Below are 22,026 nucleotides of genomic sequence, written 5' to 3' on the forward strand. Positions count from 1 at the left end.
CTGCAGCTGGAGAGAGGTAGATGCAGCTTTGATTTGCAGAAAAGAAAATGAAAAAGACCTTGGTGGTGTTTGTATTTTCATTCATTTTAATTTCCTAAATCAGAATGTATCACCTGCTGTGTCCAACCTTATCACCAAGCAAAACAAACCAGCCATTGTTTCCTTGGGTTTTTGTTTTATGTTTTCACATCACACTTCCACACCAGTTAGAGTAGTGCACTTTATTCTCTAGGTATGCCACAAAGAGCTTATTTTAATTTGTGGAATGTTTGTGTAGCTGGGTAGAATGCATTATTTACAATTCATGAGGACAATACCAGGCTACTGCTTTTCATTCATATTTAAGTGGTAAACCTTGGAACATGCACAGAAACATTTTTGTAGCCTTATACTTCTTGTAACTTCCCTTTTTTTTTTGTTGGTCATTTAAAATAGAAAGTTTAAAAGAACATTCTGTTGTTGACAGGCTGCTAAGCTTCAAGAGTTCCAAAAGAAAATATATAAAGGCAAATTTATCAAAACTGAAGCAGCCAGAATCTGAATCAGCTGTGCATCGTAACCAGTCATGTTCTATCGTTCATTTTCCAAGCTTAAGTCCTCATGCACACTGGACGTTTTTACAGCTGCTGTGTTTGGCTTTTGACGGTTTTTTCTACAGCCAGTAAACTCCCCAGCATGTTATCCTATGTGTCCATGCATGTATAGACTGTAATCAATGTTTTTTGGCAGAGACTTTTTCTGGCTGGAAAAAAAACCCAGGGCTACTGGGTTTATAGAGGAGTTTTTTAGCTGTAAAAACGTGGCAAAATGCAGTAAATCGCAGCAAACCAGTGTTTTTGGACTTTTTTTGACTATAAAAAAAATATTTTTTGGGGAGGTAAAAAAAACTAAAAGATGCAAATGCGAAAATATGAAAAAAAAGCTGCAAAACGCCACTAAACACTAATACAAAAACACTGGAAAAATTCAAGTTTTTAACATGACTTTACACAGCTAACGTTACAAGTGTTATTAAAATGCCCAGTGTGCATGAAGCCTAACGGAACAACCTGAAGACAGAAACTGGCTGGCATGCACAGCTGCCACAAATTCTGACTGCTCTTAGTAAATTTCCTTCACAGTGCTTTCTTTCTCATCCATTGAGGGACACAGGAAGGTATACTGTTGCCTACAGAAGGACTGGACATGGGCAAACAAAATAATCTGAAAACCAGATCAGAATAACCCCTCCTCATCCCAGTATGTTTTTTGTTAGTGTCCTAGGAGGATAGATGTCTTTTCTTCAGCTCTGCTAGGAAAAGTCTAACCATTTTTCCTAGTTTTTCTTTCTTCAATTTTTCTTCAGATGTTCAGTCCAGATTCCATGCTACATTGCTGTTCAGGCTGGTCTCTACATGGCAACTGTCCTCATTAGTCTTCCTCAGCCTAACTTTGGAGTTTCTTACCTAGACCCCGCTGGACTGGACATTTTTGGGCTAGCCTGGAAATGACCCTTAGAGTTTTTAATCGAGTGCTTTCCAGACTTTGTTATGGTAACAAGTTAACAGCACATTTTTAGGTTCAGCGTTAGCATTTCCTCTGCTCTTGAACTGTCTCTGAAGCAGGGGCGGACTGGCAACTCTTGGGGCCCCCGGGCAATAGGGGATCATGGGGCCCCTGTATCCTCGCCCACACTCAAACCACACCCAAAAAAGCCTATGAAAGGTACCAGGGGCATCTCATGGGTCCCCCTACTGACCCCGGACCCTCGGGCAGTGCCCAAGTTCCCAAATGGTCAGTCCGCCCCTGCTCTGAAGACTCACTCTGTGAGTAGGCCAATCAGGCTAAGTACTGGGATCTACCTCGCTATTTGCACTGCTGAGTGGCTTTTGATATCCCACTTTCCACTGATTTTACCACTGATGGGGTTAATGCTGAGTGACTGAGTGGTAACGTTAACCACTTAGTGGAGTATTGCGTGTGCTTTCTTTCCCAACTTTCAGAGTTGAGGAAGCATCGCCCTTCTGCTTCGTCTGCTTTTCAAAAAAGCCATGTGGAAAATTGAACTCCAGTCCATTAATATTGCCCATCTACAGTGACCTTGGTCACCGCTGGTCTCAGACCCTCATTAGCTAATATAAATAGATAGGTGCAGCGCTAAAAATTAATGCAACAAATAAATAAAATTACTCCAAATATAGATGTATACGGTGCTATTGCACCAATCTAAGATCTAAATACACAGTCTAATTAAGTGTGAAAAAGCATGCAGGCTTGACTCGGAAAGGTCAGCAAATCCAACTTCATCACTAATAGTATTAGTCCTTGTGATGTGACTCCGTGCACCAATCTTATAAAATGCGCACTCACCAGATGCACATGGACTTTGTGCGTTAAACATTAAATCACTGCGGGATCCCCCTTTAAATGGATCAGCCAGCCAGGAGTAAGGATCCTTCATCCGGACACCAGCCTCTTGTGCAGCTACGCTTCCTCTGGGGGTCTCCACGAGCAGTATCCAAAAATATCCTCAAACAGTAGGGAAATAAAGTGCACATAAATGCATATATATATATATATATATATATATTAATCTTCAGGTGGCTGTATATGCCACTTTCCAAAATGGCCACCGGACCTCCATTCGGCTCCGGTGGCATGACGTCACGACGTTAGGGCTCCTCAACGCATTTCGGGCAATAGCAATAGGGGTGTGCGTATCGTCGGACATCTCAATACAGTCTATTTATAGGGTAAAGACGTCCACGCATGCGCAGTGCGCGGGCGCCGTTTTCTTGGAGTACAACAAGGACACGTAGGCTAAGCCGCGTGCGCCGACTTCACTGCGGCCACAATCCGGGCAACAGCTGATCTTTAATCAGCTAATGCCGTACAGCTGGGAAAAGAGTGCTAGCTTAATGCCAATATGTCATGCACCCATCCAGTAGTAATTAGTAATGGGGCACATTGGATGGGTGCATGACATATTGGCATTAAGCTAGCACTCTTTTCTCAGCTGTACGGCATTAGCTGATTAAAGATCAGCTGTTGCCCGAATCGTGGCCGCAGTGAAGACCGCGCATGCGGCTTAACCTACGTGGCCCTGTTGTACTCAGAGAAAAGGGCGTCCTGCACTGCACATGTACGTACGTCTTTACCCTATAAATAGACTGTATAGAGACGTTCGACGAGAGGCACACCCCTTTTGATAACGTGCTATTGCACGAAACACGTTAAGGAGGAGCCCTAATGTCGTGACATCACGCCGCCAGAGCCGAATGCAGGTCCGGTGGCCATTTTGGAAAGTGGCTTATACAGCCACCTGTAGATAGATTAATTTATATATATATATATTTATGTGCACTTTCTTTCGTCACTGTTTGAGGATATTTTTGGATACTTTTACCTGCTTTTATATGGAGATTAATCCACAATAAATTTGAACCTTTTAAATACTACACTATAAGCCTTTTTTCATATATGGCTTGGCTCTGAGCCAACTGCTCGTGGAGACCCCCAGAGGAAGCGTAGCTGCACAAGAGGCTGGTGTCCGGATGAAGGATCCTTACTCCTGGCTGGCTGATCCATTTAAAGGGGGATCCCGCAGTGATTTAATATTTAATGCAAAAATTCCATGTGCATCTGGTGAGTGTGCATTTTATAAGATTGGTGCACAGAGTCACATCACAAGGACTAATACTATTAGTGATGAAGTTGGATTTCACCACCTGTTATTGCTGACCTTCCCAAGTCAAGTATGCATGCTTTTTCACGCTTAATTAGACTGTGTATTTATATCTTTGATTGGTGCAATAGCACCGTATACATCTATATGTGGAGTAATTTTATTTATTTGTTGGATTCATTTTTAGAGCTGCACCTATCTATATTTGTTTTTACTGGGTTTTTAGGATATCCTATGTCGGTGCAATTGCTGCTGGATACCCAAATATTTATAATTTTATTCATTTAAATATTCGGAGCGCTCGTTATACACACTTTTATTTTTGGCCTCATTAGCTAATAACTGCATGGGTTTATGAGTATCTGAGGTCATGCTTTGTACTCTGAGCTAACTGCATCACCACCATGTGTTCGCAATGTGCTGTATATACACATAGAGGGGATGATCCCACTATGGGAGATGACCCCATTTCACTCTTTCCCAATGATTCCAAGGACTTCTGGGGGGCATTGACATCTGAATTCAACAAGGAAGTCTCTAGGCCAAGCATTTTACTGACAAGCAGTTAGAATCCCTTCTTGGCACCCAGTTTTCACTGGCGGACTCTGCCTTTAGGCTTGTTCTGGCTGTGATATTACTCTGTCATACTTTGGCAGAATGGGTTAAATCCTTCAAAAGAGCTCTCTGTATCTTCACGGTGAACCTCTTCCTGATATAGTGTGTGCAGTTGATGTCTAGAGCCCTACGCTTCAGTTGTAATGGTTTGCTAGAAGCACTCAAGCTTGTGTGTTATACTGTATGGCTGTCTTGTCCATTTAGATTTGCAGAGTTAAAATGTTGAGAGGCAGATCCAAGCAACTCCTGTCTTCCTTGGTGTTCAAAGGACACCGTCTCTTCAGACCTATCTTTAATATCATCATCAAGGATATAATTGAAGATCTGCATTGATCCACATAAGAGCAATCATTTGGAGGCCAGTTACTCCCACTGGTAGCTTCTGGACATACTGTACAAGAGAGGTTCACGCTCCAAGGTGCATCTCAGACTCTGTGTTGCAGGTACAAAATGTCTGAGGAGGTTTCTGTGTCACCCTGAGCTATCTACAGGCTGAAAAAACTAGTTTCACCAGTACTAGCAGCACCAGGTATTTTCTGACAGATATAGAGAATGCCCTAATCAACTTTGATTGAGTCCTGGCTTCTATAGGTGGATTCAGGACCCACTTTCTCACCCTTCACAAGTTGTCGTTTGTAAGTCTCTCCTTAATAAAGTGTTTGTCTACACCGACAGTCTCTCCTCATTTTTTGACCCACATGATTCAGATGAGAAAAGATTTAGAGCCTTTCTGCTGGCTGTTTTTTTTACAAGAGCATTTTGCTCTAGGCTACTTTTTTGGTACATTTTCCTTCTAAGGGCTTTGGTCACATTCCTTGTTGACCAGATCAGGTTGGGGGGTTTTTCTTCCCTAATGGGAGTTATTTGTTTTTTCCACTCATTGGTGGGTTCATGTTGACTAGCATCTCGACTGGTCCATGGTTTAGTGCTCCCACATGTACAGTCATTTCTCATTAGTTTAAGATCATTTTTCTGCATTTTAAACATTGGGTTGATTTCCTGTCCTGGTCCTGGTCATGTTGGCAAGTTCCTTTTTATAAGGGATTTTTATACTCACTGTAAAATGGTTTTCTTGGACCTCTTTAAGGGACCTTAGTCCCAACTCTCTGTGTTTGTGCATGAGCATAATCAATGTTATGCTGGGAAGAGGAGAGGCTGTTCTAGTCTGGCCTACAGATTTTTTTTTTGTTTGCCATTGTCCAATAATCCTGTAGGCAGTACTATAAACTGACAGTAGACAGTAATTCATAAAAAGGATTTATGGTGAGTATGAAATCCTACTTTTATTTACATAAACAGAGATGTATGAATACTAAATTTAGCTATAAATGTGTTTCTATAATTTAATAATATACTTTTTCTACACTGTTCCTAACTACAAATAAATATTTTTATTGACACTATATCCAATTCTTTATGCAACCTACAAAACTACTTTTCCATGTACCAGATCATTTTTTATCACATTTTACTTGGCCTTTATTTCCACTTTCATGCACAGCAAAAGTCTGGTTGCTTTATACAGACCTGCTTGAATGTGGATCAAAACCAGTAAACGGGGCTGGACAAAATGATGAAGGTGCTCCGGCAACCAGGAATTGTGAGCATTTTATATGCAGTTTCTTTGACTACAGCTTCTCCAGTTACCACTAGATTGTGCCTAGAAGAAACATGATTTCTTCACTACCAGAGCAATAAAACCTGTTTGTAGATTACCATGGACCAAACTTCTGTTTACACATATCAAACTGCAAAAATAATAACAATAAATTAAAATGTGCCACTGCCAAAGATTGATTATTTTTACACAGTTGTTTACAGTACCCTGGTAATATAAGTTAAAGTGATATTAAAGTTTTTTTTTGTTTGTGTTTTTTTAAATATCACAAACCTGTTATTCTTACATGTTCTGTGCAATGGTTTTGCGCAGATCATCTCCCATCCTCCTCTTCTTGGGTCCCCCACCAGCACTCCAGGCCCCTGCTGCTGGTGGCTGCCTGGTTCCCCCATAGCAAACAACATGCTATGGGGGCATCCGAGTAGGGTCTCTCCCAAGCCGCTGCTTTGTGTGTCCAGTCACACATGGAGCATGGCCCTTCTCTGTCCTCATTGGCTCACTGGCTGTGATTAACAGTAGTGGGAGCCAATGGTAATAGAATGCATGAAAGTAAAAAACCTTAAGCCTTTACAATCACTTTAAAATTTCAAGATCACTTTGTGTCTGATATCCCATGATTCATTTTTATACAGTAAACAACTGTATAAAAATTAACAATTTTCCTTGGGAATACACCTCAATTCTTCTTTATTTTTCACAGTTTGATATGTGTGCAATAACGTTTGGTCTGTGGCAGTCTGTAACAGTTCAGTAGTTCAGTAATTATACAAGAGACTCCTGACAGAAGAATTTTTGTAGGTCACTATCCAGTTTAATTTGTTCTGATTTCCTCAATTAGTCACAAGAGTTTCTTCCTCACTGTGTTTGTGTTGCGTATAAGAGATTGAGAGAGCATATGGGTCTTTTCTATGAGACTGAGAAAGCATATGGGTAAGTACTGTGAGACTGAGGGAGCAGTATGGGTCAATACTGTGAGATTGAGAGGATATAGGGGACAAGATTGTATCTATGTGCCAGTATAAATCAATACTGTCAGCGTTGGCTTGTCCAAAAAAAAGAAAAAAAAAACAGGGCAACGTCAGCCAGGAATTGTCTGGGTCTGTTTTACTGATATATTTATGCACACACACACGCTTTACTTTGAGTTCATGAATTAATGTAAATATGTCAGTAAAATAAGGTTGGGAAATACCAATCACCATAGCATCTGACTATTGTTTGCTGAATCCTAACTTTTTCAGCTGGCTACTAGATCTCTGCAAAATTTGTCCAGGCCCAAATACCAATTCTACTTGTTGTATAATGAATGTGCTAAACACAGATTAGCTAAAATTGGTGGCAGACATTTTTGCATATTTGGCACCAATGATGTGCCTTGTATGACAGAGGCATTTTTTTTCTTTTCATTCTATTGTGGCAATGATTTTTTGGGCCTTTGAAATATTTTGTGTGTTTGTATTTTTGGCACTAGGATCACTGTAATGATATTTATCACCATGATAATATGCCTAAAGTGCACGGTTACGGTTAGGAGTTCAGTTGAGGGGTTAGACTAGATCTGGGTAAATTTATTCTCCAGGGCCACATTGATCTGTGGGAACTGGAAGGAGAGAGCCTGAGGAGCTGATTGGTACATAGCGGAGACTCATTTCTGTCGAGAGAACATTGTCAAGTAGACGTCCTGATGCTCTCCTGCCACTCTGCTACCTGACAAAGTGTTAATGTTTACACCCTGCAAATCTCAAGAACTGTGCATTTGTTCTTCACTCCAGATAAGGATCTGCAGAAGTCCCTGCTGTACCGATCTCAGGCTCTCTCTCCTTTCAGTCACAGTGCTTTTCTGTGGGCATTTGACAGGAAATTGTGAGTTATATTGCCTCTTCACCACCTGATTTAACCATATAATGCCACACTACCTCACTGCAGTCATGTGCATTTCACGCGGTTATGGTGTATCCCCATTGGACTCAGTTGGGTGAGTTTACCACCCAATTTTACCCTATATTGCCATACTACCACGCTGCAGTTGTGTCATTGCAAGTAGTTATGGCGCAGCTCCATTGAACTCCATAAGGAAGTGGTGCCGAGTTAAACAGCCACGTCCGGCTATTATTTTAGAACTTTGGTGGGCTGCTGGAGGGATAGTAAAACTGTAGCTCAGACACCCATTTTACCACTGCCCATCTGAAAGAGACCTATTTCAGACCTGTTATTCTTAGCGCCAGATGTTTGTTTTCTATATGCTTACGTATTTACGGACCTTACCAGGTTAAAAATTTATGTTCAAGAGAATTAAGTTCAGCCCTCCACAACAGTCACTGGTTCTCATGTGGCTCCCTGGGTAAATGAATTGCCCACCCCTGGGTTAGACAGAAATTTAGGGGTTAGGTTTAGGTGAAATTATTATTTTTCTGGGTTCATTAGACACAGAGAATATTAGGGAACAGATGTGTTTGCTGCACTTCTCACTTCAGTAAAGGTGATCGGGTGGCTGTAGAACCACCCAGATCACTTTTAATGAACAGCCAATTGCTGGCTATAAAAAAATGATACTTTACTTCAATCCAAGATGTTTTTATACATTCTATGGATGCAAAGTGGTTAAAGCAAGTCGAGTGCACCTGTCAGTGAACTCTAAATGATCTGAGATGAATCTCAAATAGATGTCAAACTGAAACCATCAACACAAGCCCAAAGCCTACTGACATAGACCATTAAAATGATGAAAGCCAGAATGCCATATTAACTGTAAAACGTCTGAAAACTGTCATTTCTAATGTTTGAAATTTTGAAATGTTTGTATGCTGTAATTTCTGCTAGTGGAGCTGTTTCTGCTACTGGTTGACATGGTGCTTAAAGCTAGTATACAGGCTGTAAAGTTTTTCCTTGAGATGGGCTTTAAACATTTGTACTTGCCCAGTTGTTTTAATACTAGTCTGTAAAATTAAACAAACACAGTAAACAGCAATTAGATATTAAAGTTTGCAGAAACATTTCTTATTTAATTTGCTACATGTTGATATTGCCCAAACATTTGCTTAAGGTGCGGAGGTATACATACAATACACACTAGGACTATAATGCTTATTGATAGAGTAGTAAAGGTTAAAAAAAAAAAGTCATTCAGAGAGCTCACTTGCTGTGGTTAGGAGGCTTACATGCAGCCAGGGCTACCCTCCAGTGGGTACCCAGGAACATTACTTTGCGCTTAAAGACTTCATCTTTAGAAGCATGTTACATCCATATTTAGGGTGTAACGATTAACATGCTCCAGTAGTCCCCCCCTCAACCCCCACTGCCACTTTCCCCACCATTACAGCAGGCATGAGCTCCTCTCCCCACATCCACTGTCACTTTTCAACACACACTGTGTCATTCATTCATCTGTGAATAAGAGAACTGCAAGTCCCATTTGCCACCGCAGCAGGTGGCTTGTAGTTCTCAGTGAACTGAGAGTGCACTTGTAGTTCCTTCACTTGCCCTGCAGCATTTAAAGTGACAGTCCATACAGAGGTACAAATTGAAAGCTATAGGGCTTGTCTGCAGGAGCCTGACATTGCACCTGTGATCCACTGCAAAAATATGTGTAGTTATGATTTTTTTCCCAACATGTGAACGTATTCTTTAAGCCACAAAAGGGGTGCCAGACCAAATTCATAAAGGACTCTAAAGCTCCTTCAGTTAGTTTATACCTTTTCAAAAGACAGTATTAAAAAAGATATCTGTGTAAGCTGGAAAGCCACTGGTCTAAACTGACCACATCATGTGTACACTACAAACCAAACAAGTTAGAGCCGAGATGTAAATAAATGAAGTGAGACCTAAAATAAAAACATTATTAATCAATAAGATATTTGTTATTAAGTTGAAAATAGAAAGTTTAAATGGCAACTTTTTTACTTTTAAGCATTCAGCCTCGATTTTATTATTAAGCAAAAATCTGAAGAAAAAGCATTTCTCCCCTCCTCCTATAGACAACACATTTTGTATTGAAAGCAAAATCTTGATCATGCATTCATGAGTTGTTTATCTGACTCCTACTCATTGGATGTCAGTCAAAAAACCCAGGTGCCAGGCAGTGGATCAAATTCATTTTAGCTGTGATATCGTCATGTTTACTGGCTAATTCCCAAAGCACTTGTGTTGGTAGCCACCAGCTGTGATGCTTGATTAAGGTGCTGGTGGGCTTCATGGTATTTTTATCTCCCTTGATTCAATTTAGCACATAATATGAAATCAAATGGAAATTACGTGTATTCTTCTGTCAGAGCAGTGCTCTTCAGGTCTTTATTAGAAAGAACATATTATTGACAATTTGTAACTCATTCCTTTCCATGAAAATCCTATTAAATATCCTTTTTCCGAGAAATATAATGGTTCTTTATGGAGGCAGTCAGCAAAATATACACAACAGCATAGTCTGGAAATATCTCATTATGCGGACTAGTTCATTGGTCATTTACATTTTATGCTAATCTATAGAGGAGTAGCATCACATTTTGTGTTTTGAGATGTTCATAACAAAAAAGGTTCTTAGTCTCACCGTGGTCTTTTTTTATAGGAGTAGTTGGTAAACTGGTTTTTAGTACTACCGTGGCATTATCAGAGACCAGTAGTCTACACAGAGAAGATATAGGTCAGGGTAAGGCTTTGATATTTGTAAATCAGGAAAAAACAGGGAGTGCCACCATCTATGTGTAGATATTTTATTAAAAGCAAAGAAGAGTTAAAATTGCACTCACATAAATATATAACTAAAAGCATGTAACATCCTCTGGTATCATATACAGAGCATTGTAGGGTTCAGGCTGGACTTCAAATGTGTACGATTTTATCCTGCAACATGATGTCACAAGCCATCAATCATGGAGCACTGCGATAGGCTGCTCTTACATCATGCTTTTACCTACAGTACATATTTATGTGAGTGCAATTTTTTAACTCTTCCTTGCTTTTAATAAAATAACTATACTTAGCTGGTGGCCCTCCCTGTTTTTTTTTTTCTTGTATTACAGACCATATAGTGAATTCCTTACACTCTACAGAGGCCATTTGCATAGTGACTTTTATGGACTTTAATGTTATCTTATTTAACTTTCTAACTCCAACTCTCCCCTCACTTTCTTGGCACCATATATATAGTATATATACATACATTAAGGCTTTGATTTGCCTGAGGTAATGTTCCACCAAATGCCACAGACCTGTCTAAATGTGTTTTCCATTACTGGCCACATTGGTCAGTAGAATGACAAGGGCAAGGGAAAAGTCATAAAATAATCATTTACTTTAAAAAACAGAATGCAGACTACATGTAAACAAATCCTGCTATGAAAAATATATAAATTGCCATTGGCAGTATCCTGAAAATGTTAGATAAAATGTCATGATGATTCCCAGGAATCAATGTGTTCTGAGTCACAACTAGAGGAAGCACGTAGCAAGTGAAATCAGGGTTAAGTTAGCAGTCTTAATAATTGTTCCAGGTCAGGCCCAAATTATTGAAGCCAATGGATTAGCAGGGAAGCCTGCAAGTTGAACTTTCAGAAATGGTTCAGCCTTCATATTTATTTCATGACATAATTCCTTTAACCTCTTCAGCTCTTTGGACATGTCTAATATGTTCAAAGGCTGAAGCGGTTAAAACAAGCTTGCATCTGCAGTCATAGCCGTGAACTTGTTTCTGTGTTAGTCGGATCTGGGCTTTTGTGTGAAAGTGATCTAAGTCAACCAGTCACTTTTATGGTACTTGCGGATGACATCTGTTCCCTATTCTTTTCTGCTGTGTGTGAACCTGGAAGCGCTCAGCTGAGCATTTCTGGATTCAGAGCTGTCAAAATCCTGGCTGGAAAGCTGGGTGCACAACAAATCAAGCACAGTCTGTGGTGCTTGATTAGCTGTAGTGGAAGAGATATTAAACCTGTCACAGCCAGACCCTGCGCTCCAATTTTAAAGTCAGGTGGCCAGACCATTTTCCCTTTTATTTTCCACTTATAGCTTTCAGAGTTTGAAAAAGACTCCCAAAGGCATATATATTCTGAAAGCATAGGACTCGTAGAATAAAAAGGAGGTGCTACTGGTTTTGTAGGTCTCACGATATGTGTAAAAATTATGATTTACACTAAAGATGTACTAAAATCATTATTATCAGATACAAACAGCATAACTTACAACATTCCTACAAAATGTCCACTAAATCTAAAGGATAAAGCCGTATTGGGTTAAAATGGTTGTAAAGGTTTTTTTGTTTTTTTTTAATAACATACTATACTTACTTGCTCTGTGCAATAGAATTACACAGAGCAGCCTCGATCCTCTTCTACTCTGGTCCTCAGCCTGCGCTCCTGGCTCCTCATCTTTTGCTGGTGCTCCCAATAGGAAGCCGATTCCCATGGGGGCATTCATGCGGGCTCTCCTCTGACTCCCACTGCTGCATCCATTGACACAGACAGCAGGATTTGGCCCCGCCCCCCTACTCCCTGGTCTTTGGAGTTAATTGACAGGAGGAACCTTTGTCAATCAGCATCTGTAAAGAGTGCTGCTGTCAGAATACAGTGTCCCAACAGGAAGGGATGTTTATTTTTTTCCCATTTAGCCATCTATGCTTTAGACTTTAACTCCTTGCCACCACCTCCCACCTGGGAGGACTTTGAAGCAAAGAAAGGGATTAGGGGTGGGGCACAGTTCTCCAATCCCTTTCTCTACACTCAACGAATGAACAGGAAGCACTTTGTACAGAGCCTTTATGTTCATTCACAAACGGAAGCATAGTAAAACAATGTTTACTTTGCTTCAGTTATAAATGAACACAAAGAGTGATCAGTACTGATCATTGAGGACAGGAAGGAGATGATAAATATGATATTTACTATCCCCCCTCTGTTCTCAATCCTGAAACTGATCAACAATGACACTGAGAAGCTGGCAGTGCTGCGGTGGGGATAGGGGGTAGGGATATCGGAGTGGCGGGGGTGAGGTTGGGTAAGTGGGGGATGTACATGTTGAAACCAGTCTCTCGGTGGAAGAGGAGGAGAAGCCGGTAACACTGCAGTGGGAGAAACAGGGGATCTGCTTCCTTCACTTCCTTTTCTGTAGACTCCACAGGAAGTAGGAGTTTTTTTTTAAAATGTGAGAGAAATCTCCTCTTAAAGAAGGATTCCAAGTATGGATTTTTTTCATATACTGTAGTTAGATTGGTCCAGCTTGGATCAATGTAACTATTCATATACCATACCTGTGGGGTCCCTCTAGAAGCTGGAAATAGATCACTGTAGTAGAGACTGTATATGGCCAGCTTAGCATGCCAGCTGGAAGAGTTGATACACATGCCATGGCCATGATGCTTTGCTTCGAGGCCATGGCAAATGTAACTTGGCATGCTGAGTTTGACAGGTGACATAGCCTGTCAAACTCTCCCAATTGTGTCAGTGGGACATGGTATATCACTGCAACATCCCCCTTCAGCTTAAAAGAAAATAAAAGCAGCCATTCAGGAGATGATAGAATCTCCTCCTGAACAGCTGGAAGTCGCTGCTCTACCCATTGACTTATGGGACATCCACTGTCCACTGTACCTCCTCTCCCCTGAAGCTGGCGCTGAAAGCCAATCATGTGACCGGATGACCGGACCAGAGCGCCCTTAGACTGTGTAAGTAAACACATCTTTTCTTTACAGAGTAGTTAGTATAGGTCTTGGGGGTGGGAGCTGGTTTAAGTATTGTTAGGTTTTGACCAGACTTCCACTTTAATGTCAGGCCCTTTGCATACATTGTTGATGATACATCATCATTGCATTGACGTAAAAAAATAGGGTCTCCCGTCTTTAGTTTGTGGGTTTATACTGTAGGTTACATGTATCCAAGTAAGACTGAATTGTGAGAACAGAAAAAAATTCAAAGCCCTAAAACTTTTTTGGGTAAGTTGACTTGGTAAGAGGTTTGTTTATTTTTTATTGCAATCCCCTCATGCGTAAATGTGGTCATCTGTGAATTCATTTATTTCATTTTGTTAATTTACACACTACAATAATTTCATTCTCCAGTGTTTGCACTAATGCTGTGTGCTTTTTTGTAGCATTACATATGTTCCAAGTGAGAATTTGGAAGAATATCGATCAAGTATTGGCCAACTTAGTGAAGGAACACAATCACTTGAACCTTTGCCTGTACAAAACACTAGGTGAGAAGTGATATAGCAATATATTTTATCAAGCCAAACTGGAACATCTACTAATGAAAAGTATCTTGGCAAAAGAAAAAACTGAAGCTGTTGTTTTCAAGAATGGTATCTTGACTTGACTTGATTTGGCAAAACAAACCAATCAGTCATGTGGCAGATTAGCTTATTTAAAATAGAATTTTGCACAGAAATGATCCCCTTCTCCCCTGGGATTAAAATTATATATCCCATAATTAAAGATATGGCTCAACTGATAAAGTCTTCTGTTTGTTATTGAAAAGATAGTACTAGAACTATACTTATTTCCTCTAAATGCTGTGTATCGTTTTCAGCCAGGCCCATAATCCTAGTTTAAAGTATGATTTTTTTTTTGTTTTACATGGAGTTGAGAGGAACTAGAACACCTGTCCGGTTTTTATTGCTGTCTGTGTCCCCATTAAGGAGATTCACCCTCTCAATTTGTCCTTTTTACCATTAGCATTAAAATCGAAAGTAAAAGAAAAATCCCACATTTAAGGTTGTCCCCAGAAAAGTAATAGAGGGGAAAACTTCCATTGGGGACACTAATTCTGGTGACCTGGGGATCCCCAAGGAATTCCCTTAATTGGCAGGGATTTCCTCTCACTTCCTGATTAGCTATGGGACAAGAAGTGAAGGGAAATCTCCAAAAGGGTTCATGGAAGGCAAAAAAAAATCTTGACAGGGTTATAACCCTCCCTTACTCTATCTAAAATGTTTTACTTCAAGTATACATCCTGTGTTGCTGCTAGGTTGAGCCATGAACTGTGTTTTCTAGATTTTCTTTTTGCATGTTAGGACCCCTTTACAAAAAACATTCCTAAATATTATTTTCAGTGCATCATTAGGCGACTGTGTCATTGTAGGGTCAAAGGTAAAGAAAGCCAAGCCTGTTAAAGGGAGTGCTGTGTTTATCTTGATGGTGGCCCCTGTTCTAAAACTGCAGTGCGTTGCTGATATCTAGTTGCCACAATTCTGAATGGATTATTAGGACGTTATTGACACATTTGCATGTGTATTTTAAAAAAAATATTTTTGGTATTGAAAATTATATTTGCATGAGAATGCATTATGGTGCATAAGAATGTAGCCTCTCCATGTAAAAGACCAGCTCCAGAAAATTTAATTTTTTGTTTGTTAATGAATTTTGAATAGAGTATAGAAAAGGGTAGATTTTTTTTGGTGTCTGTTATTCCATTGGAAAGATCTCTCACTTTTAATATTTTGTTACAGAAGAGCACATAATGAAGGGAATATGAATCCCCAGGACAGAAAGGAATAGAGATTGCAAAACAAAAATAATTAAAAATGGATGGTTCTAAATATTTACCCATCTGACTATCTCTGACACGTTCACAAAGGTCCTGGAGGTGGAGGCTCTCCAGCAGACCCACACAGCAATTTACAGTTGACATATTCTTTGTAAAAAAAAGGTTTTGTCTGAGTTTTCATTTGTATTTAGGAAAATAGTTTTTTTACTATAAAAGTGGAATTATTTTGAGTTATTCTTTCACAGAAGCTGGTTCAAGCAAAAAAGGAATTATTAGATTGTCTTATGGGTGCAGGAAAAGATAAAAAAGAAAATATTGATTGAATTTGAAGGACATCAATCTCTTTACAACCTAAGTATATCATAGAAGAGACTTAAAAACAACCTGTAGTTAAATTAAATTTAAGTGAAGACCTTAAATGAATTCAGTTCAGTGCAGGGAGGAGGATATGGAAGTCACCTTGACATATGGAGTGACACAAGTATGGTGCTCTGTGAGGGGTGTAGGAAATGAAGGAAAGTTGGTAAAGGCAACTTTTGGTGCCTGCTTTTAGCTTCTGCGCTGAATTTGGATTGTTTCACTACAATTCTATTTGATAGCACTCATTTACATCATACCAATAGAATTTGAGCATTTTGATTGTAAACAAAAGTTAAAGAAGCTTGTGATTTTTCCAGTGATGCTCCAGAGCTACCTGAGCGTGAAGAAGGGGAAGGGGAAGAAAGTGAACTGGAACATGCAGCATTCAGCAACTGGAATACTCCAAGAAGGTTTATACAGCTATTTGCATTTCATTGTCCTTACTGTATACTGCAAAAATCCCTAAATACAAATTCTTAGTTCTGTCTACAACATGAGGCCTGAACTAGTATAATCCAAAGCATTTCTTTCTTCTCTCTTTATCCTCACAGGGTAGAGCTTTGGAGGGAGCCTGGTAAATCTCTGGGGATCAGCATTGTCGGTGGCAGAGGCATGGGAAGCCGATTAAGCAATGGGGAAGTGATGAGAGGAATCTTCATCAAACACATTCTAGAGGACAGTCCTGCAGGCAAAAATGGAACTCTGAAAACTGGAGATAGGATTGTGGAGGTACCATCTGGAAGATCATTGTAATGTGCAGGCATATGTAACAGTCATTGCTGAATGCCTTAGAACACAAAATGTGGGGGATTTAACCCTTCAAGTGCAGGTAGCAGGAAGAAAACATGTCATCTCACTGTTCCATACTACCAGTCTTAGTTGCACAGTTTATGTGTAATGTTTTTCTCAATCAAAAGTGAATGTGTATAATAGTTCTTTGAAATTTTCATATCAGCATAGGCAAACTAAATGTTTTTTAATTTTAAATTATGTCACAATTTTTTTTTTGCATTAGTGTAGGTACCTGGGGAAAAAAAAGCTTCTAAGCACTTTTACTACTAGCAATATTATGACAATTTATAGGAGCACTGGAGTAAAGTGTTGCCCATAGCAACCAGTCAGATCTTCAAGCTGGCGCTTGAAAGAGATTATAAACAAAAAAATATGGTTACTGTACTCAACATGCATACTTTCCAGCTATTTGTTTTGTTTCAGATTCAAGTGCAGTACTAGGAGAATCATTTTAAATATATAGAGCAAGCACGCCATGTACTAAAATGCATTTACAATTACATTGTATTCCACCTTTGAACATTATTTTACAATACGTACCAATATCCAAGTAGTTCATACCACACTAAGCATAATACAGCAAAGATATCTGCTACACTTTTTATTTCCAGTATTTATCCAAAAAGAATACATTGAGCACCACTTATTCGTATAGCAGATAATATTCATAAATACATATGGAAATTCAGCATCCAGAATAGAATAACAGAGCCAGACCCTGATGAAGATAGAGGAAAAGGAAGAACCCAACATTTCAGAGTAACCCCTTTCCTCATGAATCTCCTCTTTAAGAGATTGTTCTATTCTCAAGTTAGGTTAGAAATTAAAATAGGAAAAAAATGACTGAAGCAAAAGTGTCTTAAGTATTGCTATCACGCCATACCCAGTGGCTCAAAACACCACAGTTTGGTTGTGTACCCCATTTACTAAACTTATTTGGCTTTGTAAAATGAGGATGGCCGCCAGTTCTTATATTGTCAATGTTGTCTTGGATGTTATGTTATAACTCCAGAATGGTAAAGATCATCTCTGTTGCTGTACTGTTACATTGATGCATTTTTTCTTTTTTACAAAGACAACTAGGAAAAAAAGATATTAGTTTAGAACCTCTTTTACTCAAGAGGAAGTATTCACTTACCTGCCCTTACCAGTCGCTGTACTGGTATTTGACAGCCAGAGGGGCCAGCTGTCATATTCCAATAGCTGGAGTGGCAGATTTGCGCATCTGCACTGTATAGCGTAGATATAACTTTTTCAACTAGGGTGCCTTGAGGTTTCTTCAGGGGTGCCTTAGCAAAATGCTTAAAAAGTTGCCCAGAAATTGTGTACAAGCCAGAGGTAGATTAAACCTGCCTTTTTGTTACACAAAGCCACAAGTTTTCATTGTGCTCCATTATGATCTTCTTGCCGCCAGCATCCCAGCAGTCAATGACATTGTCAGTTGATAAGGAAGATTTTGGTCGTCCGCACAGCATCTTTGTTTGACCCTCCCCTGACCCTCTTCATCAGCACTGGGGTCACATTAGCTGAGCGATGGAGAAAAACCTAGGGAAAAGAGAAACATTGGAATACTAGTCAGTACTAGTGTAGCAAAGTGTATTTGCTTTGGAAAAATAAATTGCCTCTAACATTGGGTGTCCTATGTGTCTGAATGTTGACGCATTACATTTACATTTTAGAATGGGGCGACTGGAGACTGTCCATAACTTTAAAGGGTGCCTTGATTGAAAAAAGGTTGAGAAACACTGGCGTAGATGGAAGAATCAGTTAATTTTTTATTTTTCATTGAGGCTGCAGGACGAATGAAAAAAGCTATCTCTGTATAGCCAATTTAGTCTGTTGGATGGACTGAGCAGGACAGTAATTTCTCTCAACAAGATTACTACCTTGAATCTTTAGCTGTCTTTTCTGTTTGCTTTTAATGAGTGGACAGACTGGCATAAGCTGTAGATTAACATGGAAAACCCCAGTTATAGGTATAGATCCTACCAGCAAAGCTGTTTAGAAAATTACTTACAGTATAAATCTGTAGAACTCAGACTTGTTATACAAAGCCTATTACTGACATCTATTTATAACATCAATATGGGAATAGAAGCATCAGTAAAGTAATTAGAGGAGGGATGTCTTTTTTTTGTTGCTGTTGTTTTTGCTCTTTTTTTTGTTCCTGTTCGGACAAAGTTGGCTTACTTTTCTTTTAACAGGTGTCACTGCCGCTTTTACCTTTTTAATTTTTTTAACATTCTATTTTGGAGTCATGTTTGATTCTTACTAGATGATTCCAAGTTGTCCTTAGTAACCACTGTCCCTTTTTGTTTAGGTTGATGGCATTGATCTAAGAGATGCAAGCCATGAGCAGGCAGTGGAAGCCATAAGAAAAGCAGGCAATCCTGTTGTCTTTCTTGTTCAAAGCATCATTAACAGGCCTAGGGTAAGTACAATGAAATATTCAATGTGTTACCGCATTTGCTTGTTTATTTTATTAATCATTCATTTCCTTTGCTATCACTGAGTTGATAAAATTCTATTTTGCAGTCATATATGGAAAAAAGACATATGTTCTCCTTGAAATCCTAGTTATGTTTTATTGTTCTGTTACTGCATGGATATGATGCCTAGAATATGCCAGTTATCCATATCAGTGCATCTCAGCTAGCTGCTCTCAGCAGGTCATGTTGTCAGAGTTTTCCTGCAAAGGTCATTTAATCAGTCGATCAGTAATTACAACAGCTGTTTGATTAAGGGAAGTCCTGGCAACATTTCCTTTGATTACTGAACTTTAGGGATTCTGACCTCCAAGCAGTTCTCTTGAGCCATGCTATTGCTGTGTGTATGTGTTGTATAGAGTCAAAATTAGTATAGTTTATTTTTATGATCATATGATGTGTACAACTACAAAAATATCCCCCTGTAAATCAGGTAGTTTGTTTTTTGATTCACTCACAATAATCACTTTTAGCACTTATTCACGCTCAAATGTACCTTATGTAGGCAATTTTAAGGTCTTTTTTATGTGTTTTTGCACCTTTTTGTTAACTTTTTTGTTATCCCTTGCAGTTAAGTGCCATATTTCTTTGAGACAGCTTCATGCATTTTGCCCCTATAGACTTTTATTTTGGGAGTGCCTGAAAAAAGTGTGTACCACATGTTTTTTGCAAGGTCCTATTGAAGATAGTGGGGCCAAAAACTCCCAGTTCTGTTTCAGAAGTTGCTCATGTACCTTTTTGAGATTCAGATGTTGAGCTACCACCATCAACACTCTCAGATTTGAAATTGGCAAATTTTAAAAGAATGGAATTTGGCTTGTTGAGCATTTTGGAGCTTTGAGCTTCCAGCTCTCAGGTGTGAATGGGGGGTAATAGTACAGACTGGTTTTACGGTCAGTTTTGTCGTTTAGCTAACAGGCCAAAATTAGCATAATTCAAAAGAAACCCTTTGACATAGGTAGGTGGACTTAGATGAAGACATAAGACCACATTTTAACAATTCACAGAGCAGAGCTCTCCATAAACAGTAATGTTCAGTTTGCCTATGTTCCCTATGAAAACAGTGAAATGATCATGACTGTTATAGACGTAAGATTGTTACCTGCTGTGGCCAAAAGCATTCTCTTATGTCTGTTGTTTTTTAAAGATGTATGTGAATATAATTTATTATGCAGGAACTTCTGCTATAGAATGGTTCCCACTCTAAGCTATCAGTATTAGAGCTAAATGGAATGTCACTCCATCCCTGTTGGCAAGTCTTGCAAGCCATGAGAGGACCAGTTTACCTCCATGCAGCAGTAGTTCTCTGTTCTCTTTGCTTTTCTGTTTATTAGCGTATGCATGTGCTGTGATACTTTTAGGTCCATTTTGGGTGTTAATTGCTGCCTTTCTAGTGGCATTTTAATTATTCTTTGTAATGCCTTTCTAATTGCCCTTTTCTTCTTTAGCCTGAGTCTCTGTATTGCTCTCCATCTGCCTCTGCTTACAGAGGACATCCACCTACTAACCCCTTTTCTCATCACTCATCCAAGGTAAATACTTTGCTTACAACTGCATGCTGATTGTCATTAGGTACACCAATAGTTCTAACCTCACCCTGTTTTAGAAACTTTGAAAACAATCATTATTTACCTCCATATAATGATATGTATTCACACAGTCTGCTTTTCTAGATTTCTCAATGGTCTGTCTTCCTGAAGATATCTCCATTGCTTCTTTTAACCACTGGAGGTTAAACTTAGAAAGTGCCAGTCCCTACTTGATTCAGCTTTTCCTATTCTGTCCTACTCCAAATCGCTGCCCTGCATTTTTATGAAGCTTGTGGGCAGGGCCCTTTTTCCAAGTATTTTTTAAAGTATACAAAACCTATAAAAACACTTGTACTATGTCTTTGTCTGTTCACCTCCTTATCCAGCAGCAGCAGTCATTAGTATTCAGCAGTATTTTGTAAACTATCATGATTCAAAACCATGCCGTCCCTACTGTTGATATGCTTGGACAGCCATGTTGCAGAGATATGTCACAAAGCTAAAATAGCATCTCACTGAACTGTCGTCAGTCAGCCTCCTAACCACAATGTATGTTTTCACAACATGTCACGTTGGCCAGAGCCCATTATAAACCCAGACAGGGTTGATTCTAAGGACCAGGTCACATAAACCACTTTTTAACATCTACAGAAGCACTCTTATTGGTGTTTTAATGCAAGGAATAAATTATTGAATGGCAGCCAACGAAAGGTCTTTGTCACAACAATTTCAGCAATTTGTAGCTCAGTTGTTGAGTGAATTTTGGCAGTATTTGGAGCGTACTACGGAATGTTTAAATTCAGTAGTTGCTCTTGTTATCATCTGCAGATGCTGATAATTATGTCACCCTTGTAGCGGCATAAAGAAGTAAGTCTTTAAGCAGAAAATGTTATAACGGCTACAAAGTGGCTAGTTTGACATGATATGAAGGCTAGCATACAACAATGCACATTAGTCCCTGGTGTAGAATTAATTTTCTGTTTATTTATAGCATGTTGTAATGCCTTGAAACATTACAGTATGTTAGTTTTGGGTAAGTGTGGATGACAGGACCCCACCTGTATCAGGTTACACTTGTCAGTTTGCCAGGTTCAGTGCAAAAGTACTCATGTGGACAGTTCATAGACTACATTTGGAAAACTGTCTAGTATACGTACAAAAGGACTGCTGCTAGTAGGAATCAGCAAATCCTATAAGGGCTCATTCAGTCGGGAGATCAAGCCTGTCCTCCGTGCAGAGCTGCTGGCAGATGTGTGTGCATCCACCTTTGAGCTGCGTGCAGGCAGCCCTTAGAAGTAGATGCACATGCAGCGGTTGCATGGACACAATTGCATATCAGAGTTTGGGCTGGAGCTGGTTCACTGTTCCGAACACAGCAATTTACCCACTCCTACCAGCATGTCAAACATTGACACGTGATTGTGTCTATGCAGCTGCTGCCTGTGCTTCGAATCCTCTGGACTGCCTGCACACAGCTTCAAGGTGGATGCACACA

At 39.5% G+C, this 22,026-nt stretch overlaps 1 protein-coding gene across 3 annotated transcripts in view; it reads left to right on the forward strand.

Moving 5' to 3' along the window:
• Nucleotides 1–22,026, forward strand: part of MPDZ (multiple PDZ domain crumbs cell polarity complex component) — a 248,930-nt gene that overhangs the window by 150,681 nt on the left and 76,223 nt on the right. For 2 of the 3 annotated variants that reach the window (XM_089678090.1, XM_089678091.1), the window contains exons 25-29: nt 13,971–14,075; nt 16,042–16,134; nt 16,276–16,453; nt 18,837–18,947; nt 20,451–20,534. In XM_089678090.1, coding sequence (XP_089534216.1) covers nt 13,971–14,075; nt 16,042–16,134; nt 16,276–16,453; nt 18,837–18,947; nt 20,451–20,534 — 571 coding nt within the window. The remainder of the gene's footprint in view (nt 1–13,970; nt 14,076–16,041; nt 16,135–16,275; nt 16,454–18,836; nt 18,948–20,450; nt 20,535–22,026) is intronic. The other variant, XM_089678092.1, reaches the window with a different exon arrangement.

The sequence above is a fragment of the Staurois parvus genome, unplaced genomic scaffold (assembly GCF_062004578.1).
Source record: "Staurois parvus isolate SC_StPar_1 unplaced genomic scaffold, SC_StPar_1.0 ptg000198l, whole genome shotgun sequence".
Lineage (NCBI taxonomy): Eukaryota > Metazoa > Chordata > Amphibia > Anura > Ranidae > Staurois > Staurois parvus.